Source organism: Gymnodraco acuticeps, unplaced genomic scaffold (assembly GCF_902827175.1).
Source record: "Gymnodraco acuticeps unplaced genomic scaffold, fGymAcu1.1, whole genome shotgun sequence".
Taxonomy (NCBI): Eukaryota; Metazoa; Chordata; class Actinopteri; order Perciformes; family Bathydraconidae; genus Gymnodraco; species Gymnodraco acuticeps.
Genome location: NW_022991216.1, coordinates 2027262 through 2052596, shown reverse-complemented (window position 1 = coordinate 2052596; position 25335 = coordinate 2027262). Strand labels below are relative to the sequence as shown.

The following is a 25335-nucleotide window of genomic DNA, read 5'->3' as shown; positions in this document are numbered from 1 at the left end:
GATAACGTGCAATTACGTAACTGCCACTACGTTTTAATTGTTGCACTACTAACTACTAAATACTGCTAATAATAATTGCATTGATTGTGTGACCATCTATGTTTCTATGTTTCTATGTTTCTATGTTTCATGTTGTCTGTGGATGTGTAATTGCTCTTTTTCTGCTGTGTTTATTGTGTTTATTGTATTTTGTTACTCTGGCACAACAATTTCCTTCGGGATGAATAAAGTCTTATCTTATTTTATTTATTTTTCCATTTGTTTTCCAGTTTATGTTTATCTTCATGGCTCTGTTGTTTAAGTTATATTGATAAGCATTTTTTTTTGCGGGTGGAGGGAGGGAGGGGGGAGTGTAGTGAGTGTACTGTGGTACTGTGATATTACAATATAAATGAAATGGCATCGATTACTGTACACTGTAATGAAATAAAAAGACTTGATAGAATTGGAGCTAATGAAGAAGAAAAAATACTGCTGGAATTCTTAACCTAATCATTCAGTTTATTCATGAATCAAATCAAACCAAATGCACATAAAACCAATTGTGAAACAAAATACTATTTCATAAAAACAAAAGAATACCATAAAAGGTAGGACCCAGGAGTTCTGGAAGCCTGAAAACAGCCCTAACTATAGGCTTTATTAAAAAGTGTTTAGCCTACTCTTGAATGTGGTTATTTGATGATTCATATTTTGTGCCTGAAAATGTATTCTGTAATAACTAGTGTCATATTGAAGCACATTTCTAAGAAGCGGATTGATCAGAACGAAACCCACAGGGAGGAACAACCTTCATTCTATAGTCTCAATGTCTGTGATGTGCCGAGCCCTGATCCACGGCCACCATGTCACTCATTTTCTCCTCACTTTCATTTACTTTCATTCTATTGCTTTTTCTATCAGCTCATGCTCTGCCGTCCCCTCATTGTGCGCCCCTTCTCCACGTGTCCTTCTATCATAGCTCATCCGTCTCTGGAAATCATTCACTGTCCTTTAAGTCAATTTTTTCACTATAGTCTCACCTCTATTTCTGTCCTCTCTCTATTTCATCCCACACATATCGTTTTTTCTCTTGCCCTCTCAATCATCTCTCACGAACAGGCGCTGAAGACAAAATTAAATGCTAACACTTTAGCGCTTCTAGAGCGTCTTGCCTCCCGTGGGGTATAATCTGACGTTGATGTAGGCGTCACTCATCCTTACTGACTGATTGTAAGTGTTGAAATAGGCAGTTTAAATATTCGGACCTTTAACCTGTACAACAGCTCTGTGAGGGCTTTACAATTCTAAGTGAATTAGAGAGGGGCGTTATATCACGTTGCATCGCTGCACTAAGCGAGAAGGAACAATATTATGAGAAGTTATAGGGAGTGTCTTTTTCTGACTTGGGCTTTTCATTCTATCGATTCGCTCCATTCCTTCTAAAACGTCCATCCATCAGGGGAAGCATAGAAGTAAAAACAGAACAGCCACTAATCAATTCACCTCGCCTACAGGGACAGGTTTCTATTCACCGACTTATTTCCACGGATGGAGAAAAAGGAGGTTTTAATTTGTTAGCTGTGAATATGCCAGCAGCAGCAGCAGCAGCAGGCACACACTCTGCAGAGAGAGGAAATGACATGAAACTACCCTAAATGTGGAGGGGATTGTGATTGATATCCAGACATTTTAAAAGGTGTGTGTCATCGTGTCGGTTTTATACTGCCCTGCCATCTTAGCCATCAACAAATCACAGTCCTTTGCCTCACCTCGAGTCTTTCCCTCATGTTATTTTGAAGGCTCTGGTCTGGAGGGGATGCTAAATGCAGTTGAGGAAAAAACAATATTCCTTCTGCACAGAGTCTGACTCATATTTTTACATTGTTTAGAATGGTGCTTATGCTAATCCAACCACATGCCCACACATCCACATATGGAGTGGATAATGGCTGAGGGGAAGAAACAGAGAATGAGAGTTTGATTGAGAAAGCAGCAGTGACTCTGTTATTCACCTCAAAGCTCCCGCACACACTTCACTGATGGCAGGTAACAATTGGAACTCATTTTCTGCCCATTTTCGGTGGTCTCACTTGAAGTATACCATGTCAGATCTATAAATATCTATCATTATTATCACCACGGTCAGATCCATATGGATTATGCGTAACTGCCATTGTTGGTGATTACAAAGGCAACATTTGGTTAGTTTGTTGTGACGATAACGAAAATGCATATGATACTACCACACATTTAACAAATCCATCAACACTAGCTCTGGCCTTTTTTTTAATGCTTCAATGTCAACTTATTATTATACAGTTTTTGCAGTCCAATACATTGGTAGACTTTGACCTCAGTAGCATCTTTTTATAGACGTTCCTTGCCTTCGATATGCTAACATCTTTCAAACTCCATGTCCACATTTAAATGCAGTCCTTCTGTTATAAATGTGAAGATTTTAAACCGAAACGGATGTATTTGTTAGACTTTTGAAAGCTCCCTGCAGAGCCTCAGAAGAACTACTGTTTCCACCGGCTGAGTGTTCTTCCTTATCTTCTGTGTAGAAACTCTCCTTTTATTAGTGCTTGTTTTCCAAGATTTTCCTCAAGCTTTTTCACTACCGTCAGCAGCTAGTTTGAATGTTTAGCAGCTGGGAGTAAACATTTCCATTTCCATGAAAATTCCAGTGAGCATAAACAGCACAACATGTTTCATATGCAGACCTTATTTTCCTGTTCCATGTTCAAATAAACCATTTTCAGTGGAACCGCTGAGACAGTCATGTTTTTGGTCATGGAAAATTTGGTAAAGGTCATGGAAAGTCATTGAAAATTATTGGTGAAAAAGTGTATGAACCCTGATACAGGTTTATGGATTTGTGCTAATCAATCAATCAATGTTTATTTATATAGCCCAATATCACAAATGTTACATTTGTCTCAGTGGACTTCACAGTTTGTACAGAATATCAGTATGACAATACGACACCCTCTGTCCTTAGACCCTCACATCGTACAAGGAAAAACTTCCGGAGAAAACTCACAGTTTAAAGGGAACATGGGAGAAACCTCAGGGAGAGCAACAGAGGAGGGATCCCTCTCCCAGGACGGACAGACGTGCAATAGATGCCGTGTGTAAATTGAAGAGATAATACATTTTACAGCGTAGGTAGAGCAAATGTTTGGAAAGACCAAATGTTTGGAAATGCATGTGTCTACAGTATAATAAGAAGATGAATCCACGAGGATGTCAACAATCTTGTGGGAGCCATCAGTGAAGTAGTATGGTGAGAGTCAGGCAGGACCGCAGAGACAGGTTCAGCCACGACTCGAAGTCCAGGACTCAGATCCAGAACTCAGGATAGAGGATCCAGGACACAGGACCACAGCAACAGGATCAGCCTCGACTCAGGATCCCGGCGTAGATATAGACACCAAAAATTAATTTGGGGGAAACTGGGTTAATCGGAACATGAGAGTACACAGGTACAAACAGCCAGAAAGACGGAGTAAGGTCCCTCCCCCCCCCAACAGTCCAAGCTTATAGCAGCTAAACTAACGTGTCTACGTTAGGGATGTGCATCTGCATCACTGAGGCCGATGCGAAGCGCATCTCGATACGTTGCCACGATATGATACATTAACGATACATTTGAAACGCCACGCGATACGATACGATTCACCCCTGTTGCGATACAGTTCGATACGATTTGATTCAACATTATGCGATACGATGCAAAATAATGATACTTCCATATGGTACGACAGAGGATTTTTGTTTTATTCCTTATATGCAGCAAATAAATTAACAAAAAAGTGCTTTACATATTTGGTGCTCTCTACTAGTACTGCGCATCCCATCATGCCGTTTCTTTGTTACCTTTAAAAGCTCTCCAGAGTACAATTGTATAACACCTCACAGTTAAACAATGTAAGGATGCATTGCTCATGATTAACAATGTACAAATAACAGCTACCATAGAGCAATGCCCATACAGCTGCCAGCCTGATGTGCTTAACACTCATCCATAGGCTAACTCACCAGTGAGCAGAAAGCAGTGGTTTCTATGGGAACAATAAAGAATACAAAGAACCTTTCACAAACAGGTATTTCATAACTGCTTACAGTGAGGAAGACATTCAAACTATTATTGGCAGTCACAGGCTGCTGTAAACTAAACACCACTCTCTCTGACAGAACACCTCACTGAGTGATTTCACTCTGTCTAACTTTCAGGTTTCTCTTTTCAGCCGCAGACCCCATGTCGCCTCTTTATGTGCGTCGCTAAGTTCCTCGTACTACTTGTGTACTTTAAAGCGGCACGGCGTCGTTTACAATTTGCGAGCGATTTTTCAAGTTGACCGTCTTTCTTGAAAAAGTGTTGCCAAACGTTTGATTTGTAGGTATTTTTCGGTGCGCTGTGTTTCTCTTTCTCCTCGACTTCATGTGTGTTGATAACTGAGACTCTCAGCCTCCGTAGTGCGAAGCAAAGATCAAAGATCGTCTCTGCAGAGTGCTGACAGGATGAAGGGATATTATATGAATGAATCGTTTTTTTACCGATGCAAAGACGCTATAATCGATGCATCGCAAGTTCAACCCAAACTGTAGCCGATGTGCACTCTTTCAACCGGTGCACTCGCATCTTGAACGTTTATGCCGGTGCACCGATGCGAATCGGTGAATCTTAACATCCCTAGTCTACGTACATGCACTCCCTTAGGATAGGTTGAGGGATAAGGGGTAGCAAGTAGGAAGTAGGAAACAGGTGGAGAGGCACACGCAGGGAGAAAGGTCCCCACTGGAACCTGAATTGGAATTGGTGAGAGGTAAGGAGAAGGTCTGTGACTACGTTCCACACTCCCCGGCCGGGATAGGCCTCTCTGCAACCTGTTACCCTCTATTAGAACCTCGAGAGGTCAGAGAGGGGAAAGGTTTTGGATAAAGTTTTAAATGTAAGATCTAAGTTTTTAGGATTTAAGTGAAAGAGTAAGAACTAAAATCTATAGGTGAAGAGGCACAACGTTAAATGTCCCTTATAGGGGAATGACAGAAGGTGACTGTTGCACAGTGGAAACATGCCTGCCAACATGTTAAAACTTAAAAAAACATATGTTTTACTCTGTATTTTACTGCACTTTTATATATTGTTCCTTTCCTTAAGTCTATTGTATATTGCATTGTTAGAGGAGCCTGACAAAACTACGCTGTAGCTGTTTTGCATCTGACACAAAAAAGTGCCTCTCAATGTTCTCGAATGTGTATATGAAAGACTGCATTTAAAGGCATCAAATATGTAATATACATTTTTATTATACATGAAAACAGCTAACTTGAAATATAACATTGTGTACATTTAAATGTATTCAATATGATCAGTTGTCCAGTTTGAACACACTAAACACTTTTGAAATAGTTATGTCTGAACACAGAATTGTCACTGACGCAGCAGAGACCCTCCCATGATTGACGACGCCTGTATTCTGACATCAGCGACTCTTTGTTCCTCTCCCAGAGTGTTTCACTGATGACAGGTGTTGTTTATCAGGATGCAGTGGCTGCTCTGTTATCAGCAGGCAGGCTGTCTACAAGTCACTCTCTCATTATGCCTTTACCACTGTTGCCCTGGGCGACCTCTTCACACTGTAGGTGGTAATTATACAGGTGTGTTAATGGCATGACTGGGACTGAGGGAGGTCTGATCACTGTGTGTGTTCCAGCCCTCCTTGTGAGGTGTGTGTGCCATTAGAGGTCTCAGTGCTGCAGCTATGTCTCTGAGGTTATATTATGAATGTGTTCAGACTGTCGACGCTGCTTCGTTGTGTTATTTTAATCAAAAAAAGCTACACCTGAGCCTAAATGCTTTCTAGTTTAGTTATTTCTCTAGCATGCTGAGTTGTAGATTTCTTTGTGCTGAAGCTACTCCATCAACTCTTTTCTTCACCCTCTTCATTCAAAGACCTTCGTTCATCCTCTTCATCCTCCTGAGCTCTTTCTCAGCAGTGAATTATTTGAAAATAAAGCAGAAAAAAAATCAAATGTTCTAATCTTTTTCTATCTAAAAACTCGCCACAGCCTGCCGTTTCTACACGACATCTCATTCGTTCTTATTCCCTCGCTCTTAATGCCAGCCACAGTTGCCATGGAGACGGCGAGGTGCTTGGGGGAGTGTGATTGCAGATGTTAGAAGAAGTAAACACCCAGACAGAGAAAGGAATGACAAAACAACAAATAAAGGGGTGTATCTGGTATAAAAACACAGATGTTTGAGCGCTGTAATTTGTTAAATGTTGACATAATTACCGCAGTGGGAAACAATCCTTAATTTCTGCATAAATATTACCTATCAGCTAATTATGTGTATGCTCTTTGGGAATCTTCTATTGAGCGGTGCAGGAATAAGTCCTATACCGGGAAATGAGTCAGCATTTTAGCACTTCCAGGCTCCCGCGTCTCTAAGTCAATGTTTTTTTTGAGTGAGTTTTTGGTTAAATGCCTGAAATAAGGCTTGTGGTTTGTTCTAGTTAACCCAATTTTCAAGTTTCTTTCTACGTGTAAAATACGTCAGCGAACACACGTTGCGAAATGTCTAAAGCTTTTAGGTTTCATAAAATTGCTGGTTGCTAATAGGGGATTAAATTAGACTACAAAACATCATCAAGCTGAACGTTTGCCGCCTTTAGCTTAGCGGTCGTGATGTGAATACATGTGACCGTGATGTAGTTTGTCTATAGCGTTACGTTATCTCTTTAATTCCAGGGATTGCATTTATGCTGAAAAACTCCTAAAGTAGTGTACATATGAGGAGATTATCCTGGTGAACAAAACCTGTAACGTGTGTTCACCAAGGATCTTATTTTCTCCAAACTTCCTTTTAATTTATTTTCAAGGAAACCTTGGCATGCCAACTTTAGGGGTCATCTTAGAAAAATGCATCACCACTACACCACTCTTTTGTCAAGACCTTATTGAATGTGTTTGCATTCTCTCTTTGTATTTAGGGAATAAATTGTGTTAGACAATGTCCTCCGGGCTGTAAACATCACCCTGATGTGAAGATCTATACTCATTTATTACTCATTTACTATTCATGACACCCTGGATTTAGGACATGGATCACAATGTCAGTATTCATAAGTCCTGTCTCACTCATGATCTTGATGATTGGCATCTCTGAGATGTACCTCAAAAAGTAGCAGAGACTCGCTTTATTGACTGTATGTGTCTCTCTCCATCAGGGCTTCCTCAGTCGCCGGCTGAAGGGCTCCATAAAACGCACCAAGAGTCAACCCAAACTGGACCGAAACTCCAGCTTCAGACACATCCTGCCTGGCTTCAGGAGCGTTGACAATGACAGGTACGGTGTGTGTGTGTGTGTGTGTGTGTGTGTGTGTGTGTGTGTGTGTGTGTGTGTGTGTGTGTGTGTGTGTGTGTGTGTGTGTGTGTGTGTATGTGTGTGTGTGTGTGTGTGTGTGTGTGTCGGTGTGTCGGTGTGTGTGTGTGTGTGTGTGTGTGTGTGTGTGTGTGTGTGTGTGTGTGTGTCGGTGTGTCGGTGTGTGTGTGTGTGTGCCGGTGTGTGTGTGCCGGTGTGTGCTGGATTTATTGTCTTTTTTGGTACCTCTCTCTCTCTGCCTGACAGCTGGTTATTCAGGTCGCTGTTGACATTTGCGTGTTGTTTTTTTCGTGAAAACAAGTGAATCCTGACTCTCCAATCTGTCACTTGTAATGTGTTTTCCCTCTGTCGGTTTTTTGTAATACGGGAGGAATCTCATGTCCTCTGTCGTTTCATGCCATGGCACATTTGATTATTAGGAGAGTTGTTGCTAGAGTGTGTATGCTGAATTATGAATGTATTTGCATTGCCATAAGGGCTTGGAAATAAAAACCTGATATATGCAGATCGCAACAAAACAGCTTATCAAGTCACAAACCTTTGTCAACAAGGAAAGTTAGTCACCTGAAGCATCTCTAATAAAGCGTGCAGAGTGCAAGCACAGCAGCAAACTGCTTGTGCTTTCCTCTTGGTAATAAACATATGCCATATGCTGTTTTATAGCAAGGGGTATGGTGCCATTAGGTACCTTAGACTTACCCAAGATATAAGGTCAAATAAACATTTTTACAAGTAAGGATTCATACAATCTATTAAAATAGATGATTTTTCTTCAGCTCAAACAGCTGTTGGCCTTTTTTTAGGTTTTTCATTCTACTGAATGTAATGAAAGAGTAAGCTGACAGGAACACGTCACCCGCAACATTTGTAATCAGTAATTCGCCTTGTTACTTGAATTTGTGAAGCATTTTTTATCCGTGAATTCCTCCATGTAATCTAAAAACAGATACAGGTTTTGTAATTGGGAGGAATGTTTAACAACTGGTCTTCAACCTTCCAAAGTTTTCCCACACCACTCCGCTCCTCCGCTCCCTTCACTGGCTTCCGGTAACTGCTAGAATCCACTTCAAGACACTGGTACTTGCTTACCATGCTGCGAATGGATCTGGCCCTTCCTACATCCAGGACATGGTTAAACTGTACACCCCAGCACGTGCACTACGCTCTGCATCAGCCAAACAGCTCGCTGCACCCGCACTGTGAGGGGGACCCAAGTTCCCATCAGCAGAAACACGTGGGTTTGCTGTCCTGGCTCCAAGATGGTGGAATGAGCTCCCCATTGACATCAGGAGAGCAGAAAGCCTGCACATCTTCCGGGGCAGACTGAAAACTCATCTCTTTCGACTCCACTTCGAGCGATAGAATTACTAACAAAGAACTGCTAACAGAGCACTTATATACTTATATACTAACAGAGCACTTATATACTAACAGAGCACTTATATACTAATAAAGGACTGGCTTATCTACAGCCAGTTGAGTAGCACTTGAAATGTTTGGCTCTATGAAACCTGATGTACTTATATGATTCTGTTTTCTTCAAGGTTGTGTCTTCCTGGTCGAATGCACTTATTGTAAAGCGTCAGCTAAATGCAATGCAGTGTAATGTAATGTAACAACAGCTAAACTAAATCAGAGCATCTGTTTTTTCAACGCTCATAAGTACAGTATTATCTTATAAATCCACTCGTTTGCTCACTACTGCCTAAACAATGCATTTTTGTTATAAATGTTGCTATTTAAAACACTTGCCATGTTCTTTAACAATCCTCAGAAAAGTGTGTAGCACGCATAACCTTTCTTGATGTAGTCATGCTTTTTTTAAGACTTTTCCATAACGTTCCTTTAGGAGTTAAAAGTGTGTATGATGAGTAGGGTTGGGAACCGAAACTCGGTTCCAGATGAGAACCGATAAGAAAATGCCCCATACAAAAAATACACTTTCGGTTCTGCTTAACGGTTCCTAAACGCGGTAGACCCTGTATTCCACCGGGTCCGTCTGCGCCGCAGTGACCCGGTGGAATACAGGGTAAGGGCGGACTGGCCATCTGTGTGTTCTGGAGAATCACAGAACGGCTCGGTACGCTAACGGCCGGCACCGCCCTTAATTTTTTTAAACGGCATCATGTAAGTTGCGGTCCACAGTTGCCCCGCAGCGAGGCTCCCCCCGCCCTCCCGTAGACAGTTCACAAGCTCAGTCACTTCATAACACCAAAGATGGATCGCGGTAAACGCTCTGAAGTGAGGCTCCACTAAAGAAGAAAAAGACAAGGCACAGTGTAATGCCTGTTAATAGCTGGCCACAGGCATAGCTCAGTTAAAATAAAGCACAGCTATTGTGCAATCCATTTGTATTGCATGTATATTTTTTATTTGTAAAATGTCAGTTACTGTAAAGCTTAAAAGAATAAAGATATGTTTGTTATCTAAACGTTTGACCTCTTTCTTTTACAATTTTGGAATCGAAACGGGGAATCGATAACAACCGGAATCGATAAGCAGAACCGGAATCGAAATCGATACATTTCAAACGATACCCATCCCTAATGATGAGTCATTTATGTATAATATCGTTATTTTGAGAGTGAATTATTCCTTTTTAAGAAAACATTTGAGGTTAGTAATAGTGACTTCATTTATATTTGAAATATGAAGTGCCCAGCTTATAAAGTTGCCTCTTATCATTTCTATCAGTCCCGCCTTCTCTGGTCTCAGAGTCTAAACTCAACAGATCTATGTTAGCCCTCGCGTCCACAGCGCTGCCCCTGAGATGGTGTTTTGCTTCAGGCTTTGATAATTGCCAGTTTCTGATAACCTCTCCTGATTTCCTCAGCAATTCATCCACTTGGCAAACAGTTGACCTGGCTTAATGACGTCAGTTAGTTCTCCGGACCTGTGATCGCACTGTTTTTGAAATGTTTTGATGGTGTTCCCATGCATGCACAAGTAACAGCTATATCTCCCAGCACCTTGGATTAAAGCCAAGGTGTCCATCTGTGGAGATGAAATAATGGAGGTGCTGCTTTTGAAAAGATGTTCTGCAGCTTTTGTTCTCAAAACTCCGAGCCGAGTTCTGCCTCTCTTCGTATTTTTAATGAGGCATTACCATCACTGTCAAACTCTCACAAGGGAACACTAGTGATTGTTCAGTGTGGAACTGAGCGAGCTGGTTCTCTGGTGCAAGGGAACAAAATGAGCTCATCTGTCCTCTCTTTGTCCCGCTGTCTTCTCTCATTCCCTTTCCCACTTCCACCCAGTTCTATAATGCCTCTATTTTTCTAACCCCGCTTCCTTCTATCCATTTCAAACTCATCACTCTCCTATTCCGACCTCATTGTCCCCTTTCCTTTTCTCTGTTTTTACAAGCAGTAGTGAGGATTTGCTAACCTATCAGCATGTATGTGTTTCCCTCGGATCAAGAATGACAAAGGAAGCTAATATAAGACAGGAAATTGGACTACAGGAGGTCTTTTATCTCACCTGACTCCTATACGGTCTCCATTAGAGCTGCACAAGCCATTGGAGCTATTAATACAATGATTTTCTTGCTGTTTGTTTCTAGTAAATGTATCATTATTAAGTGATAGTAAGTTAATGAAATAGTTGTTTATGCTTTTATACGGAAATATTATCTTTTTTTTTACCATTTTATGGAAATCCACAGATCAAGATAGGTGAAACCAGTTTATACCTTTTTGAAAGTATTTAAATATACAACATAATTATTGCCTGCAAATAAATGTTTGTATTACTTATTAACTGCATACCATTTGCTCCCTGGTGCCTCAGCCGCAGTCATATTTTTGAGTTTGAGTTTTTAGTATTTATCTGTTTTTCATTTTGCAGCTACAGGGATTATGTTGAATGAAAGCTCATTTGCGGTAAACATTTTGTATCTATGTTTTTCACATTCTCATTTTGTCAAATTATATCATCATGGTATATATTTTTACAAGAGGATCTGTAACAAACAGATTCTCCCACACCACTCCACTCCTCCGCTCCCTTCACTGGCTTCCGGTAACTGCTAGAATCCACTTTGAGACAATGGTACTTGCGTACCATGCTGCGAATGGATCTGGCCCTTCCTACATCCAGGACATGGTTAAACCGTACACCCCAGCATGTGCTCTCCGCTCTGCATCAGCCAAACGACTCGCTGCACCCTCGCTGCGAGGGGGACCCAAGTTCCCATCAGCAAAAACACGTGGGTTTGCTATCCTGGCTCCAAGATGGTGGAATGAGCTCCCCATTGAAATCAGGAGAGCAGATAGCTTACACATCTTCCGGCGCAGACTGAAAACTCATCTCTTTCGACTCCACTTCCAGCGATAGAATTACTAACAAAGAACTGCTAACAGAGCACTTATATACTTATATACTAACAGAGCACTTATATACTTATAAAGGACTGGCTTATCTAAAGCCAGTTGAGTAGCACTTGAAATGTTTGGCTCTATGAAACATGATGTACTTATATGATTCTGTTTTCTTCTAGTTTGTATCTTCTTGGTCGAATGTACTTATTGTAAGTCGCTTTGGATAAAAGCGTCAGCTAAATGCAATATAATGTAAAAACAAGTATTTTTCCGAAGTCTGTAGAATATTGTTTGTCTTCAACAACTCAATACCTTATTTAGGTGTTTTCTAAAATTACACCTTTATCCAAATATTCCACGTACCGTGATTTAGATATTACACTAGTCACATTTCTGTGAAATATCAATTAAATATGCAGCTGTAGTCTCCATACACATATCCTCATGTAGCAGAAGAGAGCCTCCACTCCTATAGCTCCTTATATGGGCCACGGACGGATATAGTAGCACTGCACGCTTGTTTGCTCATGTTTCTGTGGAAAAAAAGGAAAGAAAGCATGAAAGATTGTTAGATTGAGAGACTAATGTGCTACGAGAGGAGTCAGTGTCACCCCCCGTCAGCCTGCGAGCAGCCTCCCAACAGGAGAAGAAGAGGGGAGAGAGATGATGAGACGTGGAGAGATGGAGATGGGAGGGGGGGTGGGAATCCTACAGCCTGTAAACTCACTGGTGTGCAGCCATGAATGTGAGATGAATGTATGCTGGGAACATTTAGTATTCACTCTCATCAGAGAGTTATGTACAATATTTCAGCATGAATATGATTTTCATTAGTTAGAATAATCATAACATATTCTCTTATTAGATTTTGCAGTATTTGCACGTTTTAATATCATACAACACATTTCCCGTGATGACGCTGTTGGGCCATGCAGCCTGAGGAGGCCTCAGGAGAGCGACCTGCAGATGAGCAGCAGCTGGACTACTAAATGAAATATTCATCTGTGGTAACAGAGGCTGGACACTCGCTGATTGGCTAAGCAGAAACACAGCAACGTGTGGGCGCACACCGACACTGTACAACACCAGCAAATTACTGTTATTATTTCGCCTAAAGGAATTGCATCTATTTATACTTTATTACACTCCTCAGAATACAGTCAGGATATTTGTTTCTGTGAATACCAACTGGAGATAGTGAGACGCTGCACAGTTTCATCTCAGCTGCCACTGTGGCAGTGGAGGTAATTATTTGGGCAACAGACTGTGGTCCAGGTTTCCATCCAGATGTGATACGCTGCTAATGAAAGTCACAGTACCTCAAATAATTGCCAGGGCTTCTCATTACTGTACTGATGGAACCGAGGGTAGTACAGAAATGAAGATGCAGTACCAGAACTTTTATGGAAGCTTTTTAATCTGTGATCGGAATACCCTTAATGTGGGTAAAAATCACATTCTTAATGCCACTCACTAGTGTTTCATGCGATGGTCTGGTATTGTGTTGTGCGGTGACCGGATCTAACCATACATCCGTATGTCTCTTGTTGCTCGTTACACGTTGTACCTGTATCAGATATCATCTGACCCTCACCAGCTTCGGTGCCCTCATCTGATAGACACCGACCTTTACCGGCCTCTGTGGACACACTGAACACTATCATAGCTGTTGCAACATATTGGCTTTTAGATTATTTACCAACAGCAGAGTGCCTTGGATACACACAGTGTGACATTCAAACATTTGTAGTTTATCAGGTGTAACTATTTCCTTGGCCCATCTACATATACTGTGATATTGTATAGAAGACAAAGATTTGAGGAAGTACATACACTGAAAAAACTGAAACTTTGAATTTAATGAAATAAATGCCAACAGATTTCAAATAACTGTATTAGTTTAGTTAAAAGCAATAATATTACGTTTTAATTACAAATTCATACGTTCAACTTAATGTTATTGCTTTCATCTAACCAAATACAGTTATGTGAAATGTGTTGACATAATACATTTAATGCAAGTAAACGTATCAGTGTTTTTAATGTATTTAATCACTCTCTCTCTAATAATGAACGCTGAAGGTTTCCTGTGGTGTTGTATTACACCTGATGGTGTTTTCCTGATTGGCTCCATGTTTTGTATCACACAGGAGGACGCAGGTGATACTCATGGTGTCATTTGGTGGTGCTAAAGCACAAAGAAGCATAGCAATGTGCCAAAAAATGTGTTTAAAAGTTGAAATTACATGTAATTAAACACCAGTGTTTATAGGACATTTAAAAAATAGCTTAAAGGTCCCAGTCATGCTTTTCCGGTTATCACTTGTGTGTTATGAAGGTTTTTCTGCTTGTAAACGCTCTGCAAAGTCACAAACCCTCAAAGTGCACCCTGTAGCGAGTAAAACTCTAACACAGAAAATACCTGTCTATGCTGCTCCAAAACGCCCAAATGGACCAATCCGTGGAGCACCTCACACACCAGGAAGGATCCCTTGGCTAACTAACAGGGAGTCCCCATTGACTTGCATAGAGCTCCCTGGTTGGTAATAGACGAGTTGGGATCTCGGAGAAATGCTCTCCGCAGCAGACCCATTCTCACAGCGTTATAAACCTTTTTCTTACTCAATATCAAGCTACACTTATTGTTTTTACTTCGGCTGTGAGTGTTTGTGTGTGCTCAGGATGAGTTTCGTTGTTCTCGCTGTATCGCCGACCCGGAAACCTGTCTGCTCCTCGCAGCAGCGAGCCTCCCAACATCCTGACTAGGGATGCTCCGATCGCCAATGTTGGGGCCGAATCAGTATCAGCTGATACCGATCGCCGATCCGATCGAGTGGGCGGGGCCTAAATGGAAGATTTAAACATCACTTTAAATCTTCCATTTAAAGTGATGTTTAAAACTCAGTTAATGGGGCTCATTCACTGGAGCTTCCACAAACAACAATCAACTTAATTATTACATTCAAATGATGTACATTATTCAAGTTTACATTCACTTTGGATAATAACACGGGAGAAATTAGCGGAAGCGCTCTCTCTCCCTCTCTCTCTCCTCCTCTCTCCCTCTCCTGACAGCCTGTCAGTATCTCATGCAGCTCACTGATCCAGTAATGAGTGACCCGAAGAATAAATATATGTATAACTAGTTTAGCTTGTTCCAGAGGTAGATAAAATAGCTAAGTGTGTTAGGTCTAACTCTTGTGTGTTGCTCCGCTCACCGGTCCGTCACAGCGGGCGGAGCTGCAGGATTTCTGCTTCACACACGTTGCATTCCGCTATTTTACTGTCTTTTTCGGACACCTTAAAATACTGCCAGACCGGTGAAGCCATTTTGGCGAGCTTGTTTTGCCGCGCACAGAGAAAAGTGTCATGTATTTTACGTCATGCGATCGGCTCTCGCGATCGGCATGTTTAGAGAGCACCGATCGATCGGTGGAGTGTGAGTATCGGCCGATCTCTATCGGGTGACCGATCGATCGGAGCATCCCTAGTCCCGACCAATCAGAGCACACTGGGCTCACAGGGCGGGGAGGGGGGCAGGAGCTCCAACAAGCCGTTTAGGACAGAGAGTGAATACACATACTATACAGAGATGCTGTATGAGAAACCAATGTGAGTTTGGAAAATTGCACAATTTAAATCTATTCTAGTAGACCTCAACAATGGAATTATGATCAGTAGAAATGGCCATGACATGGGACCTTTAAATATGTATACGTTTTGTGTGTTCCCACAACAAACGTAGCTATAGCTGGCCCCTTTTAATTATCATCCAACAGTTTCCTATAAAGGCACAATTGCCGGATTAAATAAATATTATCAAGGTCTGTGATTGGTTCACTTTCCTCTCGCTGCTGCTGCTGCTGCTGCTGCTGCTGCTGCTTTCCTTCCTGTTGCATCATGCCAGATGTCGCCGGTCACTGCAATTCAGGGTCATTTATACAGTATCATTAAATATTCAAGCTATCAGTGATTCACTGCCTGTTTGTGTGTTTTAGCTGAACTTGTAACACTCTGCTCCCTCTTCAAAATATTGTTTTCTTTATAAATACATGCATGCTTCACACTCACATGTTCTTACTGGGGTGCAGGGATACTGTAGTTTGCCCCGGGGTTTGCAACATGTCCACAGGCCAGGAGCTTGTAAATAAACAATTGTTAGTCAAATGTATTAGATAAAAGGAAAAACAAACATGAAAAGGCACTTTACTCGTCTCTATATTTTACAATAACTTATAAATTAACTTATTTTTTGACAAGGCATCAGGCCTATATGAGAGATGAATCAGATATCTTTTAGTCACATTTAAAAAAAAGTGTATACATTATTAAACATAGTAGATCATCTTTCAACATGCCATCACTCAGTCTTGGAATGATTCACAAACATAAACCATAAATATAAACCCATAGGGACATCATTAATAGCATATTCAAGCTCTTTTAGTGTGAAATAAACATGTAAGGTCTCAGAAGTGTCCTTATTTCCGCATCAAATGTTCTCCTCTTATGGAAAAAAGTTGTTTTCCCCTGTCATTTGTTGCAACAAAGTTTCTCCAAATCCTTTTTGACGAGGTTGCAGGTGACTTTTTGTCTATCCTGCTTCTTTACTTTGTAATAGGAAGAAGTCTTTGTGCTGATTTTGTGGCCCCAGTGGTGGTAGATCAGAAAATAACTGATTGGCATTTTCAGTCTGTAATCGTGTGCGTGTGCACCAATGACTCATGTGTTTTGATGCAGGGACTGCGTCTCTTACACAGCAGGAAAGCTTTTTCGCCATCACTCACAGACATTAGCAGATGGATAAAATGGCTGCAGCGATTTATAACACCCGTATGTCTATTGCTGTTTCACTTATCTCAGACAATCTGCTCAGCGTACGCTTTAATTATGTGTGCATCACACAGAATGCTGCCTGCTGAGAGATCTTATAGAGGCATGCTGGGAGAGGAAGCTGAACACATTAATGAAGTCTACAAATGAATGCACAAAAATGAAATATATATTTAAATGTCTACAACTAAGACAACGACACTTTAACAGCTATTAAAAAACACAGAGAATTGACATTATCCTGAAAGAGGATTTGAAACGACCGAGGGCAGGATTCTTAATCAGAGCAAATCTTCAATACTTTTTTTTAAGTTCTATGGGCTGCAGATAACAAATGATACAATTGAAATATAAAGCCTTTTTTTCCAAATAAGATCTTTTAAAGACCCGACATCTTTACATTCACACAAATTATTTTAACCGTTTGTCAACTCTAAAGAAATGTGGTTTCATTTTAATAATACTTTTAACAGACAAAACGCTTTTTCAAACAACTTCAAAGAGGACCTCTGTGTCCTTTACGATAGCCACAGCTCTGAAGCTATGACCAATTCCTGATATGAAAATAGCATTCGTAAACATTTTAAAGGAACCTATGAGATAATAGGAGCCTTTTGTAACCATTTGTATTGAATTGGGTGTTTTTGTATCTATTTAAAAAAAAGATTTAGACAAATAAATGTGTTTGGAGGGTTAGGTTTTGCTTACTATCTATTTCAGCGAAGGGAATGAAGCCGTGGTATCAGCGTGTGTGTTGTAAGAATCTTTCCCCTTAGCTCTGAAAGGCTGCCTGTAACATCATTCAAGAGCCCTCGATACAAACCCCCTGTCATTTTTCATAACGCTGCGCCAATGGGTGCCATGGCAATTGTATCAGGAGAGGGTGTTAGAGTGTGTTTGTGAGAAAAGCGCAGTGAGGGAGGGAGAGACACATCCACCCATAAATCCAATAAAGTGATGCCATTTAGAGTTATTAAATTCTGTAAACATTCCCCAGGTGGTTCAACTGTAATATCAACATTATTTTCTTTTGCTCCCGCTTCTCTTCCTCTCTGCTTCTCACTCTCTTACCCGCATTCACTTTTGGCTCTGCCAGCATACCAACGTCTATTCAAGGGTCCTATTATGATCATTTCCATTTATACCTGTATGTAGTGTCTCTACTGTGACATGTTTCCATGCTTTAATGTTCACAAAGCTCTTTATTTTTCTCCTGTGCTGCAGCACCTCTTTTCACCCTCTGGCTGCATCTCACTTCGGTTAAATGGATTCCTTGCGTCCCTGACTTGCGTCATTTCCCTGTGTTTAGTCCCTCCCTCCAGGGAAGTATGGAGAGACGCTAGGAAACCACGAGAAGCAGGGAAATGAGTTTTAAGAGCAATGGGACGTCCTTTCCTCCGGAGCGTCACGTGAAGCGATGTCAATTTTTGATGACGCCGCACAGCTGATCGTCTGACAGCAGCCAGATCAGTGCATGCGCTGCATCGTCCAATCAGTGAGCGATACACAGTAAGGGGGCGGGGCGAGTGTCTGAGGATTTCACCGGAGGCTGGTCTGGTAGTCCCTCGATTATCGCTCCTCCGTTATCACTCCTCAATCCTCGGTCCTCCGGCAAAAATAAGGCCACTGGGACGCTACTCAAGATGGCGCAGACAAATCAACTTCCGGTGATACCGAGCCGAGGAGCGAGGAAATGAAATATAACCGAAGTGAGACGCACCCTCTGTCTGAAACCAGAGCCCAGTCTGCTCTGATTGGTTAGCTGGCCTGCTCTGTTATGATTGGTCAAACGCTTAGAGATGTCCCACCCCTTAGCCTGTCATGTACCATAGACGCATTCACACCGCAGTACTTTCCCCACAAAGGTTCATCAGAACTTAGTTCATGTGAACTCTTTAGTTCTCATGAACTAAATACAGATCGCGTTCACACCGGAATAAGTCCCTGGGGGTGGATTAGGCAAATGAAGCCGCTGACGTCACTTCTTCTTCTTCTGCTTTGGGTTTACTGGCAGGCCGCAAACAACTTCACGGCGTATACTGCCACCCAAAGTCCCCGGCCGGAAGTCCCCGGAGTTGGGGACTGGCTTCAGTAGAAGCTGCTGGGTCTCCCAGCAGCTTCTACTGAAGCCTTCTGAGTAAATCGCCAGAACGCTGACACCTCCTCATCTCCACCGCTCCCATGTTTTCTTTTGTGTAAGTTAAGTTAGTCTCTCTGCGTTTGTGCGCTGGGCTAATGCTAATAATTCTAATAATGCAATGCGAGGATAATAAAATGGCGGCTTCAGAATTTTTTTTTTGAGTTTTACGGGGCGTGACATAGGAACCTTTTTCTCCCACGAAAGTACCTGTTTTCTAGCAGGGACTGAAAAGGGGGTAAAAAGGTTCTGATGAACTAATTTTAGTTCCGGCTCTTTTTGGTGTGAACGCGACATTTCGGAACTATATCGGAACTAAAGTGGGAAAAGTACTGCGGAGTGGCCGCGTGGCTATTGTGTTGGAGCGCTAACGAAAAGAGGCACGAGTGTAACATAGTGATGTGCGGTTTTTTCGTAAGTAAACAAAGGAGTCTCATGGAGGCTTTGGGATTTGAGTCTTTGCAGACCATTTACATGCACACAAACCTATATAACACACTACAGGAAATGGAAAACCACTAAACATAATATGGCCTTTTTAACTCTTAATAATATCCCCTGCTTCTCCTCACATTTGACTTTCTCCTCTTCTCTTGCTGTTACTTTCTTTTGCCTTTGCTTTGCTATCAATCATTCCTTTACTCCTGTCTTATTTTGTCCTTTCATGCTAATACTAATGTTCAGAGCTGCAGATCACTGGTGGATTTCTGCTACATTAAACTCAGCCCTGTCCCTAAACCCCCTCCTCTCCTCTCTCTGCCCTCTCTCATTCAATCCGTGCCACTGCAGCAACATCCTTGTGCCTCCACTTGTTCACATGTGTCATCATTTAGTTGATCCCCAAACTGTTGTCTCTACTCATTTATGGGGAAAATCACTCCTGTACTTGTTGTTCATCCTCCATCTTTTTTGTTGCAGTCAAACCATCAATCCCACTTCCCTTATGCTGAAGGTCACATGCTTGTTGATCACGTACACACTTCACACACAATCATAGACACTTGGATACAAATACAGACACTCACATTTCATTTAGAGAAGTGACTCATTTTGATATCAAATCATTCAGGCATCATTCATTTATTCATTCACTGTATAATGTTCTCACATATTGTTTCAGTTTTCTTTGGTTATGACTATCGATAGCAATAAGTACACACATAGTTAGGGCTTCCAGAAAAGTAATACCCCTCAGTAGTGCAATCACATTTCCAGTTACAGATTTTTTTGGCCAATCAGAGGCAAAACAACAGCATTGCTTTCATTATGTTCGTTGCAGCAGTATAATCAGGCTGAGGAATTCTGTATCTTTCCGTCTTTGGCACTCTTCCCCTCTCGCCGTCTCATTTGTGATGCCTCAGCATGATGTGGTGTAGATGAAACAGGGCTCTCTGGGTAATAATGTGTTGTTCTGAGCAGGTCTCACCCACCACTGTTCATTGTTAAGCTCTATCCCGCGTAGACTTGGATAGCAACAGCGCCTAATGACTCTAATTTGTCTGCGTTTATTAGGCTTCATGGCATTATCCCTCTCCATTCTGAATCATCATTTATTAATTCAACACTGATGCTGTGTTGTTGAACTGCTTAGGAAGAGGTAGGTGTTTTGAAAAGGTTAATTTGCCCTGCTTTGATAAACAGAGGACTCTTCATTTGATTCAAGGACACATCATTCAGTTTGAAGCTCTAGTGCTCTGGCTGAGTGTGTGTGTTTACCTCTCTCAATGTTTTACCAGTTTAACAGAGATAAACAGAACAGTTCTAATACATTGATGTCTCAGGTTAAGTCAGGGCTGTCAAACAGATTCCCAGAAGTAGCTTAAGTACATTAACTGAGATAAAGTCCTCTGAAGCAGATTGGTGTTGTTATTGTTTGTTGTTCAAAGCCTCTCTTGGGCAAGAACATCAGAATCAACTAAAGTGAAAAAGCTTCTCTCAAAGACTCGGTGAGGAGATGCTTGTGAGTGTTTGAAGGTCAAAAGAAGACTTTGTTTTAGTGTTAATATCTTCAATATCTCTACAAGTCTTGTGATAAGTAGTGTATTTAATCAAAACTTCATAAGAGTCTATTCATTCTAACATAAAGAATACATTCAGTGACTGATAAGTTGACACATGGCACAGCTGAGTGGCCACTTGCAGATTATTCATGTAAATATGTAGGCAATACATTCTTGTTTGTAGACTGAACAAATTGATGCACTTAAATCTTATCTTTCAAGAGAATTACAGATATTTTCCAAGTTAGCTAACTGCTTTAAAATCAGCCCTTCAAAAAGCTTTGCAACACTAGCTCCTATTATGACAAGCTCATGAAAACGTTGTTCAATTATATTTCAAATGTCGTTGGTTCCACGTCTTATTTCAGCACTGATTAAACACCTTTTGCTCTTTATTTAAGATAAGAATAGATATACTTTATTTATCTGCAATTGGAGAAAGCAGCAGAATGGCACATCTAAGTATGGCACATCATTTGAAATAAAAAGAGTAGAAAATAAACAATTATACAATATAAACATCTCAAAATAGAAGATAAAAGAGAACAAAAAAAGTTGAAATTGACCGTGAAGATAGAAATCTGTCAAATAAAACCTACTTAATTTAAGAGCAGTATGCTTCCCTCCTCCCTCCAGTCAGTGGGTGAGATGTAAATGATGTTTCCTGTGATCTGAGAAGCTGTGCTGTATATTACCTCTCTGATCACTTTACTGCCTCCATAATGTGCAGCACAATCCTCCCTGCATTAGTAGTGCTGCTGACACCTGTCCAGCTGGTACTGTGGGGGGGGGGGGTGGCTTGGTGGATGTTTAACCCTGCTGGGCCTTCTGTGAGCCCGGCCAAGGGTCTCCTCTCTTTCATTCCCTCCCGGGGTAATGAGCTGTAATGGATAGGGCCTGGAGCGTGACAGGAATACCGAGGTATCCATCAAAGAACTCCCTGCCATCCTTTAAAGGATGCTCAGTACGCATGCAAACACTAATTCATTCCTCTCTTTAATCCACCCCAGGCATAAGCTTTCAGCTATTTATCTTGTGCACATATAAGAGCTATACAGCAACTTTATCGCCTTCTTATAGCATCTTTTTACTGTGTTCCTTCATTTAAACTAAATGTAAACTATAGAAACACAGGCAGACTGTATGAAAAACAATAAGAATAGACATTAAGTGTATGGTAAACTAAAGAAATAGATGTATGGTAAATGAGTAAACAGGCACCTGTGTTTTCAATATGTTGATCATTTGGTGTTGTACTACCACAGGGTGGTGCAGTGACGCATCCTGAAACCCGGAAGTGAGTTAGCATTTCACCACTTCCTGTTCCCTGGTCTCAGAGCCAATGGGATTTCTCCATAGGGTTTTGGAAAATATCTGGAAATAAGGTCTGTGGTTGAGACACATTGAAGAGACGGATTACGTTTTGTTCTACGACATTAAATCCATCAGCAGTGACCCCGCTGGTGATTTCTGAAGAGTTGACGTGTCTGAAAAACGATGGTCCTATACAAGTGGCTGAATAGGACTACAGAAGTTGTCGAGGCCGTTTTACGTCATTACGCCGAACACGTAAACACTCCCGCTAAGTTTGTTTGCCCTGTTCTGCTTGAAAGCAAGTCCCTGCCTCCTGCAAACTGTTCAAACGCTTCAACTTTTACAATTTTGAATCTGTATTTTTGAACATGGATCTTAAGTTGGCGTGACGTTGAACCCTGCTGTAGTTCATTTATAGCATAACGTTAGCATTTTTGCTTCTGGCGACTAGATTTATGATTAGAAAATTATAGAAGTAGACATGTGGATATTATCCGGCTTAAAACGTGCATTTATCAAACCGGTTTGCTTTCCACAGACCTTATTTCCAGCTATTTTCCAAAATCCTATGGAGAAATCCCATTGCCTTTTTGTCGAGGGAACACATGCGCAGCTAACTTCTGGGTAAATACTGTACGTCATCCCTGCACCACTCTATTACGTTCTACAACTGAACCATACTCTTAATTACGTTGCATGGAAAACATTACACTTTTACACATGGATAAGGTTGTTAGTTAAAACAAAGCCTCTACTACGCTTTTATGGTATGTCTAAAATGAAGTATGTTGTTATGATAGTAAGTTACAGACATAAATTAGAATTAGTTTAAGTTCCCTTTTTTTTTTTAAAACAGGACAATAACAGCGGCCTTCCTGTGTCAGCATGATTGATCCATCCTGCCAAACTTCAATATGTATGTTACATTAAAAAAAAAAAAGAATCCAGAAAAATGTTGAAACATATTTGAAAATGTAGTTTTGTTGTATGGGAACTGCATTTAAAGGAGACACGGCATATACCGTTATGAAGGTGAATATCTGACATTTTAGAGCTGGCATTAGAGCAGTATTAAATGTATAAGAGAAATACTGTGTTGGCACTCTTTAAACTTAATCTTTCAACAGAAATAATCCATGCACAAAAGAAAGAAAGAAAAATATATGTGTGGATGAAGCATACACATAATATCTTTATTTTGAATAGGAACACACAGACTTGCTCAATAAAAGAGGTCATAAGTGGCACTGGCAGTCCATGTGGTGCTCTGTGACTCCTATAGAGCCACTAAATTATCCGAGCGTTGCTTTTTATCAATTTCACTTCACTCACAGGCCTCTGTGCCACTTTACTGCTCAACCTCCCTTTCAATCATCTTTTTATATGTTGTGTGTGTGTAGCCAGGGTTTTTATATTGACATGGACTTATAAAAGCCTATATATTGCAAACTTTTGCTTGTGCGCATCTGACATACTGTTGTAAGAATTGCATTGCTCCTTATCCAAGCTGATTAACATGAGAAGAAGTATAAAAACATGTTATCATCATTACATGTAACTGATAGGAATGAACAGTAGTACAATCACAGTAGCTCCGTGAAATGTAAACTAGATTTACAGAGGGTTTTTGTTTTCATCATTTCATTTAATGGAGATACTCCAGCAGAAAGTGGTGTACATATAATGGAGATTTCATTTGTTCCATTGTGGGATTTTTTGCGGACAAAGATGAAGGAATCACCTGATCGTCTGTCAGACTGCATTACATACAGCCAATGCACTCTCTGTTCACAAGACTCCAGTTACATCTACCACTGAACTTCACACAAACTAAATCACTCTGGAAGCAATGTTGCAACAATTCCGTACGTTTAATAATGTGCCCTTCTATATGAGTAAGTGTGTTAAGAAACCTTGTGATGGAGCACTTCAGCAGTGATGCAGCTCAATGGTTGGTGTGCTGCAGAATGGACCAGACACTGTGCCTCCTCCAGACTCTGCCTCATTAAGGTCAGACTGTTGTGCTGTGTCTGAATTAGGCCCGGCCATTGTGACCCAGTAAGTAAATGAAAAGTTGGAAAGAAAAACAGGCAGGGATAAACTCCACTAAAAAACCTTTTCTCAGATGTGTCTCTCAATATCTCATATCTACTCGATATTGCGTATTTGTGTGTGCATTGATATGAACATCACACGTTTCTAAAGTAGATCTGCTCACATACGACGAACATTTAATCATGGTTACTGTAATCTATCATTGCTTTTGATACTCTTTATCATGCTCTGTGAATTAAATACTTCTGCTGCACTATTTTCTCATATAACTGAATTAAACTCTGTGAAAACTGAGAAGAGAGAGACTGGTATATGTGGCAGCAAAGCTCTGACCTAGTTAGAAACAAACATTTAGGAACCAAGATGCTGTTTACCTCTGTCTGCTCATAGCTTGTCCTGCAAGCACAAGGATGGGCTAAAGTCAGAGGTATTACATTTCACAGGTTATCTCCCCTCAGGACATATCATGCACATTTCCATGTCTGTATCAGTATGTAGTGTCTCTACTGGGACATGTCTCCATGCTTTAATGTTCAAAAAGCTCTTTATTTCTCTCATACTGCCTGTGCTGCAGCACCTCTTTTCACCCTCTGTCTGAAACCAGAGCCCAGTCTGCTCTGATTGGTTAGCTGGCCGGATCTGTTGTGATTGGTCAACAGCTCAGAGATGTCCTGCCCCTCAACTTATTAACTAACTGTTGGAGCGCTAGCCAATAGAAACGTGAGTGTTACTTTAGGTGCATCTCACTTCGGTCAAATGGATTCCTTGCGTCCCTGACTTGCGTCGTTTCCCTGCGACTAGTCCCTCCCACCAGGGAAGCATGGAGGGACGCAAGGAAACCACGAGAAGCAGGGAAATTAGTTTTAAGAGCAATGGGACGTCCTTTCCTCCGGAGCGTCACATGAAGCGACGTCCATTTGTGATGACGCTGCACAGCTGATCGTCTGACAGCAGCCAGATCAGTGCATGCGCTGCATCGTCCAATCAGTGAGCGATACACAGTAAGGGGGCGGGGCGAGTGTCTGAGGATTTCACCGGAAGATGGTCTGGTAGTTCCTCGATTATCGCTCCTCCGTTATCACTCCTCAATCCTCGGTCCTCCGGCAAAAATAAGGCCACTGGGACGCTACTCAAGATGGCGCAGACAAATCAACTTCCGGTGATACCGAGCCCGAGGAGCGAGGAAATGAAAAATAACCGAAGTGAGACGCACCCATAGTGATTTCACTATGTTACGGAAGTTAACAAAGGGGTCAAATGAGCAGAGGTGGGAGGGGAGACATTTCCTCTGGAGGGAACACA

The 25335-nt window shown here is 41.3% G+C and overlaps 1 protein-coding gene across 16 annotated transcripts in view; it reads left to right on the top strand.

Moving 5' to 3' along the window:
• The window catches only part of LOC117561490 (disabled homolog 2-interacting protein-like), a 232662-nt gene that overhangs the window by 136540 nt on the left and 70787 nt on the right, over positions 1 to 25335 (top strand). For all 16 annotated transcript variants that reach the window (XM_034238951.1, XM_034238947.1, XM_034238950.1 and 13 more), the window contains one exon: positions 7221 to 7339. In XM_034238951.1, the coding sequence (XP_034094842.1) occupies positions 7221 to 7339 (119 nt within the window). The remainder of the gene's footprint in view (positions 1 to 7220; positions 7340 to 25335) is intronic.